At 44.9% G+C, this 17,529-nt stretch overlaps 1 protein-coding gene across 2 annotated transcripts in view; it reads right to left on the bottom strand.

The window, feature by feature from the left end:
* The window catches only part of LOC117205892, a 56,895-nt gene extending 40,341 nt beyond the window's left edge, over window positions 1-16,554 (bottom strand). For both annotated transcript variants that reach the window (XM_033444717.1, XM_033444718.1), the window contains exon 1: window positions 16,127-16,554. In XM_033444717.1, coding sequence (XP_033300608.1) covers window positions 16,127-16,247 — 121 coding nt within the window. In that variant the 5' untranslated portion in view covers window positions 16,248-16,554. The remainder of the gene's footprint in view (window positions 1-16,126) is intronic.
* Window positions 16,555-17,529: the final 975 nt, after the last annotated feature.

Genomic DNA, 17,529 nt, shown 5'->3' with positions numbered 1-17,529 from the left:
GTGACCCCGCTAAAGAAGCAGGACCTGAGGACTTTCTCACCCGTGTCCGGGGTGATTTTATTGCTGGGGAAAACCAGTCGTTTCTGTCCTATGTGTATGTGTTGGGTTTTCTCGTTCGGTGACTACCTGCCTTTTCCGAGCCTTTTTAATAGCCTAACAAACTCAAGGATTTTGCTAATCCGGACATAAACCGAAATGCTTCTAGACAACTAGATTGCTCGACACACATCTGGAAACAATTTAGCCAGAAGGTGACGTTTTATGGCCGGTCCTTGAGTTTATTGGGGGTCTGGAAGCAGGTAGGTGGGCCGCTGGCCGCCTGGTAGCGTTGGCTGGGGTTCCGCTGCTCCATGCGACGCAACATCCTCCCCCCGTTGAGAGGGCACCGATCAAATTCTGCCTGTGAGTTCGATGGGGGTGTGCTCTGCCTCCTTCGAGGTCAGCGATTGTCCGGGCGCTTCTGGATCTGATTGGAATGGCAGGGGGACCAGCCGCTTGACGCCGCGGTCCAGGAGGTTCGATGAAGTCTGCACAGTCGCTGTTCGGATTACGCCATCGGCTCCGGGATGGACCTTGACTACCCGTCCCAAGGGCCAGCACGTCGAGGGAACGTTGTCTTCTCTGAGCAGGACGATTGCACCTTCGTGTAGGTTATGTCCACCCTTGGTCCATTTGCTGCGGTTGTTTAATTGGTTGAGGTACTCCTTGTGCCAGCGTTCCCAAAAATGCTGTTTCATCTTTTGGATATGCTGCCATCTGGAGAGTCGGTTGGAGGGAGTGTCCCTGAAATCTCGCTCACGCACACTCATTAGTGATTCACCGATGAGGAAGTGACCAGGAGTGAGGACGAGGAGATCCTTGGGATCCGTGGATATGGGTGTTAATGGTCGGGAGTTGAGGACGGCTTCGATCTCTATGATCAGTGTATTGAATTGCTCGAAAGTGAGCAATTCATGACCTGCGACGCGTCTGAAGTGATGCTTAAAGGATTTCACCGCTGCCTCCCATAGTCCCCCGAAGTGTGGAGACTGAGGGGGTATGAAGCGCCATTCTATGTGTTTGTCTGCGAGGAATGCTTGCACTTTTGAGTGGTGATCGTCCGAGTGTAGAAGGTCGTACAGTTCCCGTAAGTCGTTCTTTGCCCCGACGAAATTTGTACCATTGTCCGAATGGATTGTCGAGCAAAACCCTCGCCGAGCGATGAATCTGCGAAGAGCGGCGATAAAGGTTTCGCTCGTGAGATCGCCAACGAGCTCGATGTGTACCGCCTTCACGGCTAGGCATACGAAGATCGCAACGTATACCTTGACCTGTCGGCGGTTACGATCTCTTGTCTCCTTTATGTAGAAGGGTCCACAATAGTCCACGCCGACATTCGCGAATGGTCGAGACTCTGTCACTCGCGCTTCCGGCAAATCACCCATGATGTATTCTACTGACGGTGGATGGGCGCGGCAGCAGCGGACGCAGTTCTTGATCGTGCGCCAGACTTGACTTCGGCCGTCGACGGGCCAATATCGTTGTCTGACAGCGTACAACGTAGCCTGTGTCCCGGAGTGCAGGTGAATCTGGTGTGTATGCTCGATAATCCGAGCTGTGATGGATGCTTTGGGTAGCAATATTGGGTGTTTTTGACCGAAAGTCATCGACGAATGCCTGAGTCGACCCCCGACTCGCAGGATCCCTTTCTGGTCAATGAAAGGATTGAGTCGCGTGAGTTTCCTTGTTAACGCTGCGTTCCGGTTCATGCGGAGCGTACGGATTTCCTCGGGGAAATGGATGCCTTGTAACAGTATGATTAATTTGTCGTGAGCGATGTGTAATTCCGTTGCGGTCAAGGGTGTCATTCGGTTCTGTTTCTGCCTCCAACGGAGGCAACGAGCGACGATCCGAATTAGCTTAGGCCAGGAGGAGTACCGTTCCAACAGGCTGCAATCGGCGGGAGCCGCGGATAGACAAGTTGCCGTTTTTTGTTCTAACAACTCCGTTTGTGGTATTGGGGTCCAGGTCGGCCAGGAATCTTCCGATTGTTGGAGCCACTCTGGACCATGCTGCCAAATGGTCGGGCGGAGAAATTCTTCGGGTGTTTGGCCTCGCGATATTAGATCCGCGGGATTGTCGTGGGTGGGGACATGACGCCAACTGCCGATGCTGGTTTTTCTTTGGATCTCGGAGACCCTGTTGGCGACAAACGTCTTGAGTGTGTGGGGTGACGTGGTTAGCCAGTGGAGAACGATGGCGGAGTCGGTCCAATAGACCATACGAGTGATGCTGTGTGATAAGGCTTGATGTATGGTAGCCATCAGGGACGTAAGAAGGAAGGCTCCGCTCAGCTCGAGCCGCGGAATGGTTTGGGATTTTAGCGGGGCTACTTTTGACTTCGCGGTTAGCAGCTGGGTCCGTACGCGGCCGTCCGGATTAACGGTTCGGAGATAGACGCATGCGCCGTAGGCCTTCTCGCTGGCGTCGCAAAAGCCGTGCATTTCGATCTCAGTTGCGGAGTCAATGATCGCCTTGCGTGGGAATGTAATATTGTTCAAGAGTGGCAATTGAGAATAATACCTGTCCCACTCTGAATGGAGATCTGATGGGAGAGATTCGTCCCACTTGACTTTCACTGCCCAGACTCGCTGAAGCAGGATTTTCGCGCGGACGATCACTGGCGCGAGCAGCCCCAGAGGATCGTAGATTCGAGCGATTACGGAGCTGATCGATCGCTTCGTAACGCGGGGAATGTCTGCCTTGGCGTCAACCGAATAAATGAGTGAATCATCGGAGGACTTCCAGAAGACCCCAAGTGTTTTTAAGGGTTGAGACTCGCCCAGCTGTAGCTTCTGATTTATGTCCTGGTCAGATAGTCCGTTGAGTAGTGTCCGGTTGTTGGACGCCCATTTTCTGATTCTTAAACCTGCCAGTTGGAGGAGTTCGGTGAGTTCTGTGCGGATTGACAGCGCTTCGCCTATCGTATCCGCTCCGGTGAGAGCGTCGTCGACGTAAAAGTCCCGTAACAATACCGATGAAGCTCGCGGGAATCGGTGCCCTTCGTCGCTTGCCAATTGTCTGAGACACCGGATGGCTAGATAGGGTGCTGCAGACAGTCCGAACGTGACGGTGTTGATCTGATATGTTTCCAACTCGCCGTCGGAATTGCGCCATAAAATTTGCTGAAATCTTCGATCGGCCGGACGCACGAGGAATTGTCGGTACATCTTCTCGACATCGCCGGTGAGGACGTACTGGTGAGATCGGAATCTCAAGAGGATATCGAACAAATCCTCTTGCAGCTTCGGACCTGTATAAAGGGTGTCGTTCAACGAGACGCCGGTGGTACTGGGTGCGGATCCGTCAAACACAACGCGAAGTTTTGTGGATGTGCTCGAGTCCTTAACGACGCCGTGGTGTGGCAAGTAATAGTCGTTCTCCGGTTCGTGGCGTGATGCAACCTTGGTCATGTGGCCCAAGTCCAGGTACTCCTGAATGACCGCCCGATACGCTGTTTCGAACTGTTGATTTCGTCTGAATTGCTGCTGGAGAGAGGCGAGTCGTTTCATCGCCATTGCCTTGGATGATCCGAGTGACGAGATTTTGTCGTTAAAGGGGAGTGCGACGATGTATCGCCCATCGCTGGTGCGTTGGACGTGATTTTGAAAATGCTCCTCACATCGTCGATCCGCCTCCGATAAGTGTTTTACCTGAGGTCCCTCGTCGAGTTCCCAAAAGCGGGTGAGGTCCGTCTCTAGTTCCGTTGTGGAGGCATGGAAGACCCTGGCAGGTCCTGGGGAAGGTGGGCTCCCCCCGATGACCCACCCGAATCGCGTTTTTTGCAGGCGCAGATCGGGGCCGGTTGATGGGTTAAGATTTATCTGTCCGACACACAATGAGGCAACGGTGGGCCCTGAGCTCAACAAAATATCAATCGGGGATGGGACATGGAATGTTGGATCGGCTAGCGGGACATTCTTAGGTATCGTGATTGCGGAACGATCTATGAATTGGTCTGGGATCAGTGTCGAGATTGTTGGGAGGATTAGGAACGTCAGTGTGCGTCGGTAGGCTTGGTCAGAGGATGTGATCGTGGCTGTAATGTAACGCCTTGAAGTGACTGATAGGGTGTCAAGGGCTCCGATTGGCACCGAACATTGATATTGGGGGAGTTTTAGTGAGTTTGCAAGCCGCTCAGTTATGAAATTCATAGTGGAACCGGTATCTAACAGGGCTCGACAGCGCACTGGTTGGATTTTGTGGTTTAGGATTTTGACGCGTGCAGTGGTTAACAGGTCGTTGGATGGGGTTATGGTCCGTGAGTTGGTCTCCCTTGTTGCGCCTGCCCGTCTTAGTCATTGTCTGTTTTGTCGTTGGGAGTTGGATGATGAATTATTTGAATGGTATGACGGAGCTTTCCTTGTGCTTGGGGGCGTGGTGGGAGGCGTCTGCTTGCTCATTGGCGCGTCTGATCGATGTAGGAGCGTGTGATGGCGTTGATCACAGATGCGGCAAGAGCCAGAGGTGCAGTGTTGCAATTTGTGTCCTGGTAGCAGGCAATTCGTACACGCTGAGATTTCCTCGGCGGCTAGAATCCGTTCGTCGATCGTCTTCGTCCTAAAGGTGTTGCAGCGCCAAATTTTGTGTGGTCCATGGCAGATTGGACAGAGTGGCGGTGATCGTGAAGTGACAAATGCCTGCCCTCGTGGTGGGCGTGTCGTTCTTGCCGGTTCTATGACCTGACAGCGATCGTTCAAGAATTGCAAGAAGTCCGGGAACGTGGGGAATGGTGTGGACCTGATCTTTTCCTTCCATATTGAATCGGTTTCCCGATCCAGGTTGGCGGTACATAGGTACAAAAGCAGGGCATCTGCGGTTGGTTGTCCGATGGCGGCCAAGGCTTTGTAATGAGCTTCCAACTTGGTCGTGTAGGACTGCAAATCGCGATGTGCTATCCGTGATGAGGAGGCTGCGTCAAATATCTCCTGCAGGTGTCTCTCGACAATTTTAGCTGGTCTGTTATACCGTCGTTCTAATATTTCCCAGGCGACTGCGTAGTTAGCTGCCGCATTGCTTAATGACGCGATCGCTAGAGCTGCCCCATGCTTTAGGCAAGAACGGAGATACATCAGTCGCTTGCAGTCGTCTATGCGGGGGTTATCGTGGACCGTGGAGCGAAATTGATCCGCGAACCCCGGCCAATCTTCGTAGGCTCCAGCAAAGGTGGGGAGCTGAATTCTAGGCAAATCGACGGGTTCCGGCCATGACATGTCCGATGGCTTTGTTGCAAGATTTGTGGTGGTTGGTTCCGCTTGCTTGTTTGCCTTCTCAAGGATGGCGGACGCATGTCCGGCGATGGTGTAGAACTTCTGTTGTAGGTCAACCCGGTCCTTCAGTGTTTGACCCTCGTCTCTGTCGTCTAATTCGCATTGGCTCTTTTTGAACGATGCAAACTCTCCCTCTAAGTCTTGCAAATTACGCTGAATAGCATGCACGGGTGTCCCTTCCTCGTGATTGTTGAGCAATGTGCGAAACGCTTCTAATTCTTGTCTGAATCCTTCGCGTTTCCGCAGCAATTGCCGGACGCGTTCTTCCTGAGGGGGAGCCATGAGGGATTTCGACAATTTGAGCGAGCTTACCTTGTTGTTGCGTGGTAACTGGGGTGCACTCTTTCACTGACACGTATCCGGCTCGAAGGACCAAAATGTTCTTTCACTCGCGGGGAGACACGATCGTGTAGAAGCGCATCAACAGGAGTCGTAAATTCCTGTTACGATTGTTCAATCGACGCCGCGAGATGATCGATCCCCTATTACGTTTAGGTTAATAGAGGTGGTTCATTGAAGTGCACACTGCTGGTGAAGGGTTTCAGTTGTGTTTTATTGAGATACTGTATATAAACTGCGTGGTGAATTAACAGAAACCCGGGTACGGTTGGACTCGGTTAGAACGTAAGATCAAGGGAAGAGAGGGCGAGAGCGTAAGCGCGAATCGTTGCTGCGAACTGAGACTTCCCGAGGTTGCTGACTGAGTGACTCACTGACCGACTGCTCACCGATTCACTGACTGACTGGCTGGCTGCTGACTGATTCCCCCTTAGTTTTCCCCGAAGGAAAGCTTGATGCCGATTGGTCGTGACCCCGCTAAAGAAGCAGGACCTGAGGACTTTCTCACCCGTGTCCGGGGTGATTTTATTGCTGGGGAAAACCAGTCGTTTCTGTCCTATGTGTATGTGTTGGGTTTTCTCGTTCGGTGACTACCTGCCTTTTCCGAGCCTTTTTAATAGCCTAACAAACTCAAGGATTTTGCTAATCCGGACATAAACCGAAATGCTTCTAGACAACTAGATTGCTCGACACACATCTGGAAACAATTTAGCCAGAAGGTGACGTTTTATGGCCGGTCCTTGAGTTTATTGGGGGTCTGGAAGCAGGTAGGTGGGCCGCTGGCCGCCTGGTAGCGTTGGCTGGGGTTCCGCTGCTCCATGCGACGCAACAGATGTTGTTCACAATAAACGTGTTAATTACGCTAAAATACAGCTAATTACGTATCCTGTCATATTCACGATATAAAATAAATACCTACAATTCCAAATACAAGCTAAAGCCCTCCAACTAAATTATTATCGATACACGATTTGTCGAATTAGAGAAATGCTAGCGAAAAGTAATGGCTTTGGCGTTTTTTGAACAGGAAGGAAGAGAAAAACGATTAATCGCCGAACAGAGTAGAAATCGATTCGAATGTTTCTTAAGTTAGTATGAAATCGAATTGGGGGCAGGTTAAGTGGCTTCGATGGCGAGAATTAATGGTCGATATTGTCGAAATACGATTACGAACACAAAACACGTATCTCCGAGAAGCGATCGATTCTAGTTTTTTGATAAATAATAGACTGCCGATTGGTATTTATGCAAATTTGTATCGATATAATTAATTGCGAGGTATCGTTCGAGGAATATCCTAACTTTTTAATGTCCCAGCTTTCTTTAAGCATAGAAATTACTTAAGAATTTATCTCTAAGGAATCGCACGATTACTTATTAGCGCAGAGCATATCCAAAAATTATTGAAACGACGAAATTACATTTGTATTAGGAAATAAATCGGTAACAGATCCGACCAAAATTGTTCAGAATGGAATAATCGTCGCTGAGAAAACGAATACACTGACACGTTTCGCGGCTACGTGCGATTATGCGATTCGCTAAAATTCGTAATATGTTCCGCCGGTATTAATTATTATATTAATTATCAATATATCGGGGAGGCCGTCACACGCACCGGCAAATTTATAATTAAATGTATTCTGGACGGCAGCGGGATTGAACCGTCCCCTGTTCCGAATTAATTTTCAACGTCGAAACGCCTAACTTGTCACGTAAACGGCCTCCGGTCCAGGGCCATTCGATCGTGCGCAATTAACATGATCAAAGCTTTATGAATCACTAAACGAGACTTGTCCAACGTTCTCGCCGTACGTCGTGTATGCTTTTGTCGCGATCGATCGTTTCTGTAAATCGCTTCTGAAATTACCAGCGCAATCCTCTTTTCAATCGTAATCGATCGTAGCCTTGACAGATTTTTTGCCAAATATAATAATCAAATCTAGTCAAGTCTACTAAAATTTATTTAATAAATTCAATAATAAAAACTGTTGAAGTAATTACTTCAAGAAAAACTCTACATCTTTATTTATGTATATCCGTGACCTGGACATTGTTATTACGCAGAAATATTCTAAATAAGGAGCGGTGCATATTATTGTATCCTTGAGTATACATTATGTTTCGAGTTGCAAGGTTTAGGAACAAAAGAAATAATAAACAGATTTCTATTTACGTTCCCTGTAGCCTCTAACATAAGCTATAAGCTTAACTTTTTTGGTAATGTCCTTCTGCTATAAATATATGAACGCGCTCCCTATCATCCTTTTTTATTGTAACACTAAGATAGTAAGGATCTGAATCAGCATAAACTTATACTTTATTAATTATTTTAATTATTTCAATATACTTTTCTATTACAAATTCATCCACTCGTTCTTCGAGCAGTCAACCTCAACCTCAACAAAAATCAAACATCGAACAAAGCCGGAGGATAATTTCTCTTCAAAATCTTGCGTTTATCCGATGCAAAAATTTCGTTGACAAATCCAATCCGGAGGAGTAAATTACAAATTTTTATCGGTATCGGGAAATTTACGAAATTCGACGGTGCGGAAGTTCGAGTACGAAACAGGAGGAAATACCTGAGTGAAGTTATTTGCGATCAAAATCATTGACAAGATTTAATCGATTAAAATATTAGTTGTGCCTTCTCTAACCACCTTACGAAAAGTATAATTTAAAAGGATAATACTTTGACGTTTCGTAATAATCAATTAAAAGCGACGAAAACTTGATCCCGTTTTACGAGTTCATCGTCCTTGCCGATCGATTTGATCGACGAAATCATGCGTCACGATGACTGTACCTAATCTATCTTCCCTACCTATCAAATTCTTTATCGAAGTCTGCCGATTAAAAGACCAAGCATCTACACGAAGATATCTGGAAAGAAAGGATGAGTGTACACGTAAGAAAAAGCAGGGCAAGATTCTCAGCCGATCGCGGAGGTAAACATGCCATCCGACCATCAGCTGGCATTTAGTCAGAGGAGCGACAAGAACCGAGCTCATTCACGATTACGACGTGCAGCTTAGCCGTGAACACAGAGAGACACGACGGATACTTTGTACTAGTTTTTCCAGGCCGGCTCTCCACTAGCTGGCATTATTATGTGTTCTCGGTACGGGTAATTAGCCTGGACGCAGTAGCGTGTACACGTATATACCGGGTGACCATGGAGCACCAGGAAATCGTCGACCTACCGCTGCAACACGCTCGCTGCGACTTTCACGCTTCCCTCGTCTTTCCCTCCTTCTTTCTTTCTTTATTCGTCTCTTTTTTTTCCTCTTTGGTTTTTTTCAGGCGATTCGCTATTTGTACGGTCGATATAGAATGGCAAATGCCTCTGGAATGGCATTTGCTTTGTGATTTTCACAGGTGATTTTATTCGAAGGTTGAACGCGAGATTGACGATGTTCGAGACTCGAGAAGTTATAAATAAAATCGAACGTGTTGAGTTGAAAAATTGGGAATTCGATGGGCAGAAATTATCAGAGTATATATTGATTTCGGTGTTAATTGAGGAATTAAAATAATCAGCAACGTTGGTCAAGGTTTGGTTCAAATTAGGTCGCAAGCAGTATTTCAAAACATTAAATGTAATAATTAAAAGTTCGCGAATGGACTTACCGGTATACCGCGGTGTAAACGAATCAAAGGATGTTCTGATAAAAATTACAGATAGAACTGAATTTCCATCATAAATTAAGAATATGTGAACATCGATGGAAGCTTAAATATATTAATGAGAATTAAATATAAATGTTGAAATTTGGAATGTATCTGCTGATCAAAGTTTAAACGTATCAAATTATCGAAAGCCGCGTAATAAATCGTATGTAAAAATGTATCTATTTTCGCGCGTATAGATAAATAAATCTTTGAAGTAACAAAATTTTACAATAAATCACTTCAAAATTCCTAAGACCAAGGTTACGACAAATATATTCGTCGAGATGCAAATAAGCAATTGAATTTAGAAAATCGTTCGAAAGCAACCGATACAGCACCTCGCACGGAGAGTCGCGTTTATAATTTACTTCGTTTCAATTAAGTTTCGAAGATTCGTTCCGGTTAGACGAGTTAACAATGAAGCAACGTGGAAGCTAGCCAAAAGCTGGCAAGATGACAGAATCGAAATGGCGTAAGAACGACGCGACCGGTATGTTCGATTAAAACTTAATCTGGCATAAATGGAATCGATACAGAGAACCGCGGAAAGATCAGAGGCCTGCGTCTCCTATTCGATATTTGCCCTCGTGTGCAGCTGCGAAACCGGCCACGCCACTTTTATTTTATGAAAATGAACATTTCCATTCCATCCGTGGCCGATCGCAATGTCAAAGACGACCATGACGGCCGCGGAAAGTGAAAAGAATACCTTTCAAACTATTAACCACGGTTAAAACCCGTTCGAAAGTGTATTAATTGGTCGTTACAAGGGGACCAAGGACGCCATTTATTCCCCTTCCTGTCTCCCCACCTGCGTTTTCATGGAATGCGTGGACGATACACGAACGAAACACAGGAAAAGGATGTCGAGAGTTAAGAACGAAAATTGTTCTTGCGGTTTTCGATGCGATTTCACCAGAAACTTTGACTCTACATATTGTAAAGGAACTAAATAATCGATATTAGATATGCTTTTTGAATTTTTGCTATTATTCCGTCTATATGACGTACACATAAAAATAAAATTCTACGTTATAAGCGGGATAAAACCCGATCAATTAAATTTAAGTTGACGGGAGTAAGAAAAAATATGTGAACAAAATATTGAATTCTATCCTCGCGAGTTAAATACATTTGCTCAGAGGAAACTTCAGAATAGAAAAAAATTAATCGCCAAGGAAACTTGGACCCAGGAAAAGCGAGAATAAACATAAGGAAACGTAGAACTGGAGAAAACAGCGAATCGCCTTTCTTCTGCTCCGACGTTACTTTCTTTACTTAATTCTGCCTCTCAAAACTTTCCTGCTTTTAACCAAAATCTCTCCCATCAAGTTAGCGCCAAGTTAACCCGACAGTCGCGTTTCTTATCGTCATCGCGACGGTATTTACGCGCAAAAGCTCGACCAAGTTATTTCTTGAGGACTCTTGTTCCCCGAGGAACCAGCAAAGGGAGACGGTTCATCGAGGTCGAGTGCCGATTCGAGGGTAGAAAAACCGGGTCGAGTAAGATCGAAACGACCGCGAACTTCGTCCGAACGCGTTATATTATGCGACAGACTTTGCGGAGTGGCATCGGGACGCAAGAAGCGTCGTCCAGCTTGGCTACATTACGGGCCAGAAGTGGCTCTATCAGGACGAAGAACCGTAACAAGGAGTCCCGCGGGCGCGTTAATTAAGCTAGAAAGCTCGTTTTCGACGTTGTCTATCCGGGCTTGGCCAACTCGAAAATTCTCTGTTCATCGTGGTCTAAGAATAGCGATTTTATTCCGAGATATTCGAGAAAATATCCTTGTTATTCGTGAAACACTTGCTTTGTTTTCGATAAGAAAGATGTTTCGCGATTGGGGGTGAATTTATTTTATATTTAAAAAAAAAACTCGATATAGCCAAAACGACCGATCAGAGAAAACTGGTAAAAATTATCAGCTTTGCTGGTAAATAGGTTCCTTTGCAATTTTTTTAATTTCAAAAAATCGAAAGTATTTTTTTATGTTTGAAGTAATAGAAAATTAATCGAGCTTTTGACTAATTCGTATGGAAAAGGCAAAAATAAATTTGTAAATTTAAGAGAGCCGAATGAAAATTTTGCTGCTCTTAATGTTGAACGTAGGAGACCAAAATAACGATAAAAATTAAATTGAAGATATTGGAAGCGGAAAAGTAGGAGAAGAATTTCAATTTGACTTCTCGTAAAGGCAAAACCTGACAGCAACGTTGCAAGTATGTACCATTGAGGCTAAATAGAGCATACAAATCGAAAGGAAGATTGATGGAAAAGCTAAGATCAATGAATAACGGAGGCGAGTATCAGCCACGATACACGACCTTCCTCTCCTAATTATCCTAAACGTAGGTCGATATAATTTATCTCGCGACGTCTTTTCTATTAAAACTTTGGCCACTTGCACGAAGGATGTCAACGGATGAAGAAAACTGCTGAACCGAGACCGATCCGAGTGGAGAAACTCGATTTTAAAAGCTGAAATCCTCGTTTGCATAGATTACACGCTCCGCTAATAAATTTACCGAGAAACGCATATCTCGATGATTATTATTATATCAATTGGTATGTTAATAATCCTACAAAATGTGAGAACACTTATATACAAAGAATATATAAACAAGTAAAACGACAGACATAAGAAGAATAACTGTGTGAACGAATGAAAGAAACGAATATATCAAGCGATAAAAGAACACGTGTATAGGAACAAATATACGAAAAAAGAAAGAAGAAGAAACGTACGAGCAAGTAGAAACACACGTTAGAAAAACATACTTTCATTTCGTTGGTATTTCCTAATTTTCTTATCGTAAACCTTCAATTCCATTCGCATCGTAGGTGCCTCGCCGTAGAAAATGCTAAACGGATTAAAATTTCTTCAACTTTTTCAATAAATAAACAAGTCTGCGAATAAAACTGCTGATATTCTTACGGCTGGTAGCGTGTGTAGCTATCCCAATTGAGAATTTCGTGTCCGTAAGATCTCAATCTCAGAATCAATGACAGCCTGGCCAACCAAGTTAAAAACTAACCGGTGTGAAACATCCGGCGGAATCTTCGCTGGATCCGACGATATATCTCGCGTGAGCCAGATGTTTGGCTGCATACGCCACCTCCAATAAACCGGGATAGTTCCATATCGGTGGACGGCAGCGTATCCGGCAGTTGGCACGGAATCATTCTAAAATAGAAAGAAACGAGGAGTAGGAGAGGAGAGGAGAGGACTGGGAAGATCTGGTACAGTCTTGCAGCGAGAATGATATATAGATCCAGGCCTGATTCGGACGTACCATGTAAGATTCATTCACCAAGAATCGGCCGATCGTTCGGATAGGAACAGAAGAGAATCACTTAGCCGATCGTCGAGGGAACGGGACACACGAGATCGAATTCGAGAAAGGGCGGATTCACGAGGAAAGGGGAGAAAGAGAGAGAGAGAGAAAGATAGGGGAGAGGGGAAAAGAGAGGACGTCGCGAGAGATAATGGACGTCGGAGAAAAACCGGTGAAATCTCGCGAAAGATCGAGTGGACGAGTACCGTGAACGACGCGCGGATTTCGTGCGTGATGAGTGACGGCTAAAAAACAGGAAGAAAAAGAGGGAGAAAAAACGTGGTTCACAGTTGGATGGAAAATATGTCTTTGAGTTTGTTAATGCTCGCGTTCCGATGGCTGGATCGTTTTAGGACAAAATATTTGTAGAATAATTAGCTGAATCGTACAAATAAGCTTGCTATCGATTTTGAAAATCGTACGACGATTTTCCGTAAGAGTAATATCATAGAAACGACTGTTGCGGAAATAGAGCTGAAGTCGACGATTGCGGAAATAAAAGATTGTGCAACGCGTGTACTGGAAATGATAATAAACAGCACGAGATAACGAGATACAATTATTTCACGAAGCAGGTTTATTTAAAAAAATAGGACGTAATGTTTGTTTTGTAAATATTAGAAAAATGAAAGGAGTTTAAATTGGACTGATAGGAGTCGGTCTTAAGTCCATCCACCTCGAGCGATGGACAGAGCAAATTTTAAGGTTTCGACGAACATAGACGGAAATATATGGTGGAAATTGTTGTGGAAGGACGTTTCGAGTCTTGCGATGTTTGTGGCTTCTTGCGATGGTACACATAGATAGGTGTTGTACGATGGAACAGGATGGACAGCTGTCGGATTCGACGTTGCAGCGTTTCAGGAACCGATATGCATCAATCCGGAGACGATGGAACGTGGAGTATTTGATGCGATACTAGATCGTTTCGTTAGATAGTCAAACGTAGATTCTTTTGCTAAATGCTCTCGAGATAGCATCGTTATGTGAGCGACAGTACTAACGGAAATGAAATTATTAAGTTCGGGAACTCTGGCGGCTGATAGCATTTATCAAGAAACGTGTAACATGCTCTGTTTAACTGACAAATAAACTAGTACACGAACTTCGATACTACATTGGTATTAAATAAATTGGAAAAGTCTCAAGTACCATTGCGAATATTTAGCAAATTTCTCTTAAAATCAGTCACCGTATCAACATCCACCGAATGACAATAATTTGGCCCGATAATTTACAAAATTCTCTCGTTGTTCTGGATATTCCATTGCGGCGAGCCAACAGAGTCCTGAATGCACCAGAAGACATAACGCTTTCTAGAGCATACAGCGCGGCTTGAAATAATATATTTCCGCAGAAGTTTGAGACGCGCGGGCGCGAACGCGAGGCTCGTTGCGAGACAATAATTCCGCGTCCCGGAAGGGGACGAACGCGACACGAGCGAAACAGCTAAAGTTCTTAGACATTTACAGCGGCCGTATAACGCCGAAAGCGTGCGGTCTGCTAAGGTACGTAAACTCCTGTTGGCCTCCTGACTTGGTCCTATCGTTGAACCAACTATTCTTGGACATTCGCGACGCTTAACTGCACACGGTGCCCTTAGTTGAACATTCAAACGACGATTCCCCTGGATCGTTAGCCGAGGATCGAAAGTTGGAGAAGTAAACGAGAAACGATCGTAAAGTTCTACCTGAGATCGAGTAACGCGCGTTCGGTTTTCGATTCGATGATAGAAAAGAGAAAAGAAGGAAATCGCGTAATTTGCATCGACCACGCGAATCGGTCTAAATACATTTCCATTAATTAACCAGTTCGCTCTTTCAAGCTTTAAAAGCGAAGTTTTTAATTGATACGAAACAGTTTCTGGAGATAACGGTCGTTCGTTTCCCCGAAGTAACGCTTGATTTCACGTATTAAAATTTGAAGTACAAGGGAAAAGAATCGACAATTTCAACTGCAGATGGAAGCTTTGGTATCGTGTGTTTAAAAAATACCATCGAGAAACTAGTACGAGTACTTGAACGTACTAATTTTCGCAATAAATAGCTCGTAACATTTATATACATTTTCAAATTGATCCCAAATTCTGTCAATATAATCGTGACAGTGGTGTATCGTTACGATGCTAACCAAATTTCAAAACATTTTATGACACATACGATATAGACATAAAAGTTTTTTTATGATAAATGCCCAAATACTTCTGCGTTCCAGCGTAATCTCCCGGGAGCCTTTAGTTCCAAAGCGCACAAAATAATCTCTATCGTACGAAGGAACTTCCGTTCGCCAGATTAGATAGGAAGAACAACTGAATCACCCTATCTGGCCAGGTAGTCGGTCCTCGCACCGAAAAGGACAAACGGATCGTGTCCGAACCTCAAAAAAATCCGGAACACGATCGATCACGACGTATATGATCGATCGATCGATCGTCCTGCGGATGGATTCTGGTAACGTAATCGTGTCGGTACGTTAACCCTGATCCGCAAGAATTGCGCAACGAACGATCCACGTATCGAACAATGGCGTGTTTCGAGTGCTCCCACGACGAACGACGTGGGAAAACGCGTATACACGCGTGCTTTCGTTTCTGACATCTGCCGATGATACACCGATTAGAGAGACTTTCTTTCTCCGAGAGTCGATCGATATAGCGGCCAACAATAGCGTTTCGTTATTCTTCGTCCCTCTTTTGCTCTTTCTCTTTTTCGCCGGTCTGATCGCCAGCGATAAACTCTGAACCGTAATGAACGGGCTACGCGTACGAGGAAGTATTACTTCCCTCGTTACAGATCAGCCGCGTTTTAATCAATCCCTCGACGCGGCAAAGTACGGTTCGCCAAAATGGAACGAAGGTGATATCGGAGAAACGTTCTTTGCTTATCGTATGTTGAGTGGAGTGTTCGTTTCGAATACAACCGAATTTTATACGACATCGAGTTACTTGGAAATCGAACTCCATCAATTTTGTTTTCTGGATACAATTAAGAAAAGGACATTCCGCCTAGGATTTCGATAGGATTTGTGAAAAATGTAATGGAAAAAATGTAATAAAAGTAGTAATTTTTTGTTATATTCGTTAAGAACAGAAAAGCACTTCTACATTCTTCAATATTTTAAAAATGATAGATTCTATATTTTGCATGGAGAAAGACGATCGTATTTCCTTCGTTATCAAACTTGCTACTATGTTATACAACGATAATTAATGGATGGCGATAAAGTTGTAACGCGCGAGTTCTACAATTTCATCGATAAAATTACTACGATTCCTTAACAACCTTAAATAAAACTAATCGAAAGAACGAACACTCGTTCGATTAATCTTACGCAAAACGATTTATTAACGCTATTAAATTTGCGCTGCTTGTAACTTGTAAATGTTCACCGACACTAAGACTATCTTTAGTAACTTTATCCAAGACAAATTTAAAAAAAAAAGAAAACGGATAATAGAAACTACTCACCAGGTTTGATTTGCTGAGGTTTGGCCCTGGCCCATGAGGTGTGAAGCATGAAAAGCAGCAGGAAGGCGAGGATTGCTCCCAGGCTGGCCAGGCTCATCCTGTTCTTTCTGCTAGTCGACATCCACCCACGAAAGTAGACTTTCCAACGATTTCCACGATACTACGATTCGATGTGGATCGATCGAAACCGAGCAAACGTAGGGAAGCACGTTATTGACTGGACTACTGATCGACCTCGACTTTACCTGAAGTCGTACACCACGACGAGGACGAGGACGTGGATGAGATAAGCGTGCAACTCTCGAAGGAGGAGAGAACTGGCCTCTGTAGAGCGGCTAAGAGACCAGGCGAGGATCGAGTGAGTGAGGATGGACTGACAGACGTGCGGGCGTACGCACGAGTCAATGAAGTGAGTGGTACTCACCCGTAGAAGCCCTCACCTTACCCAACCCAGACCTCGTCCCCTCGCCTCTCTCGCACGTCTCCCTTTTACCTTGGCTCCCTTCTTTCCTCTTGTTCTTCCTTCTCTTCTTCTTCTTCTTCTTCTTCTTCTTCTTCTTCTTCTTCTTCTTCTTCTTCTTCTTCATCCGTTGAACCAAGATACTCGTTTCCTCTCAGACCAAGGAGTTTCTGTACAGACTCCTTTCTTCCTTGTCCGCGTGTATCCCAAGGAACGATCCGCCGTTCCATTTCTTCTTTTCTGATCTCCTCTCAGAATCGCCTCTTCGAATTTTTTCTTCTTCTTTCTGTACGTACCCTTTTTCTCCATCCGTGGATACGCTTTTTGCCGAGCTTCGAGTAATTAGCGTTTTGGACTTGAGTAGCGTGTCAATTTTTTCAGTTCTTCGTGTTCTCAGGTTGGCTCCTTTGGGAATCTTCTCCGTTTGGATCGGCCTAGCGCTTTCTTCCTCGTGGTTCTGAAGCTTCGTCTGTATCAGCCAAGTTACTGTATTCGAGTGGCCGAGGGTTAACAACGTTGCTGATTCGTGCGGAAACTAACACGTGCCGCCGGCTATCTTATGCAAAATCTAACGCGCGCCACCGGCTATTTTATGAAAAAAAAACTAACAATTTAACTTCGTCCGTGAAAACACGAGCTCGCTCGTGGCCGGTCATCGTTTTGTTTTGCATTTTGTACACGAATACACGAGTCTACTTGTGATCAATCGACAATGCGTTAAGTGAACTTGACTACCGAGGAGAAGCGTGGAAAATTGAAAGAATAACATTTCAAATCACGTGACCAACAGGTTTGCACTAGTAAATTGCTTTCGAGTAATGGAATTCAGGTAGCACGACTAACGTCTAGCGAATTAATATCTGGAACAGAACTTTCGCCACAAATCGTGTTTTGCTACTTGTACTTTCTGACAATATGCGACGATATACTTTCCTTAGAAGTG

Source organism: Bombus bifarius, unplaced genomic scaffold (genome assembly GCF_011952205.1).
Source record: "Bombus bifarius isolate JDL3187 unplaced genomic scaffold, Bbif_JDL3187 scf7180000007996, whole genome shotgun sequence".
Lineage (NCBI taxonomy): Eukaryota > Metazoa > Arthropoda > Insecta > Hymenoptera > Apidae > Bombus > Bombus bifarius.
This window is presented reverse-complemented; position numbering and strand designations above follow the sequence as displayed.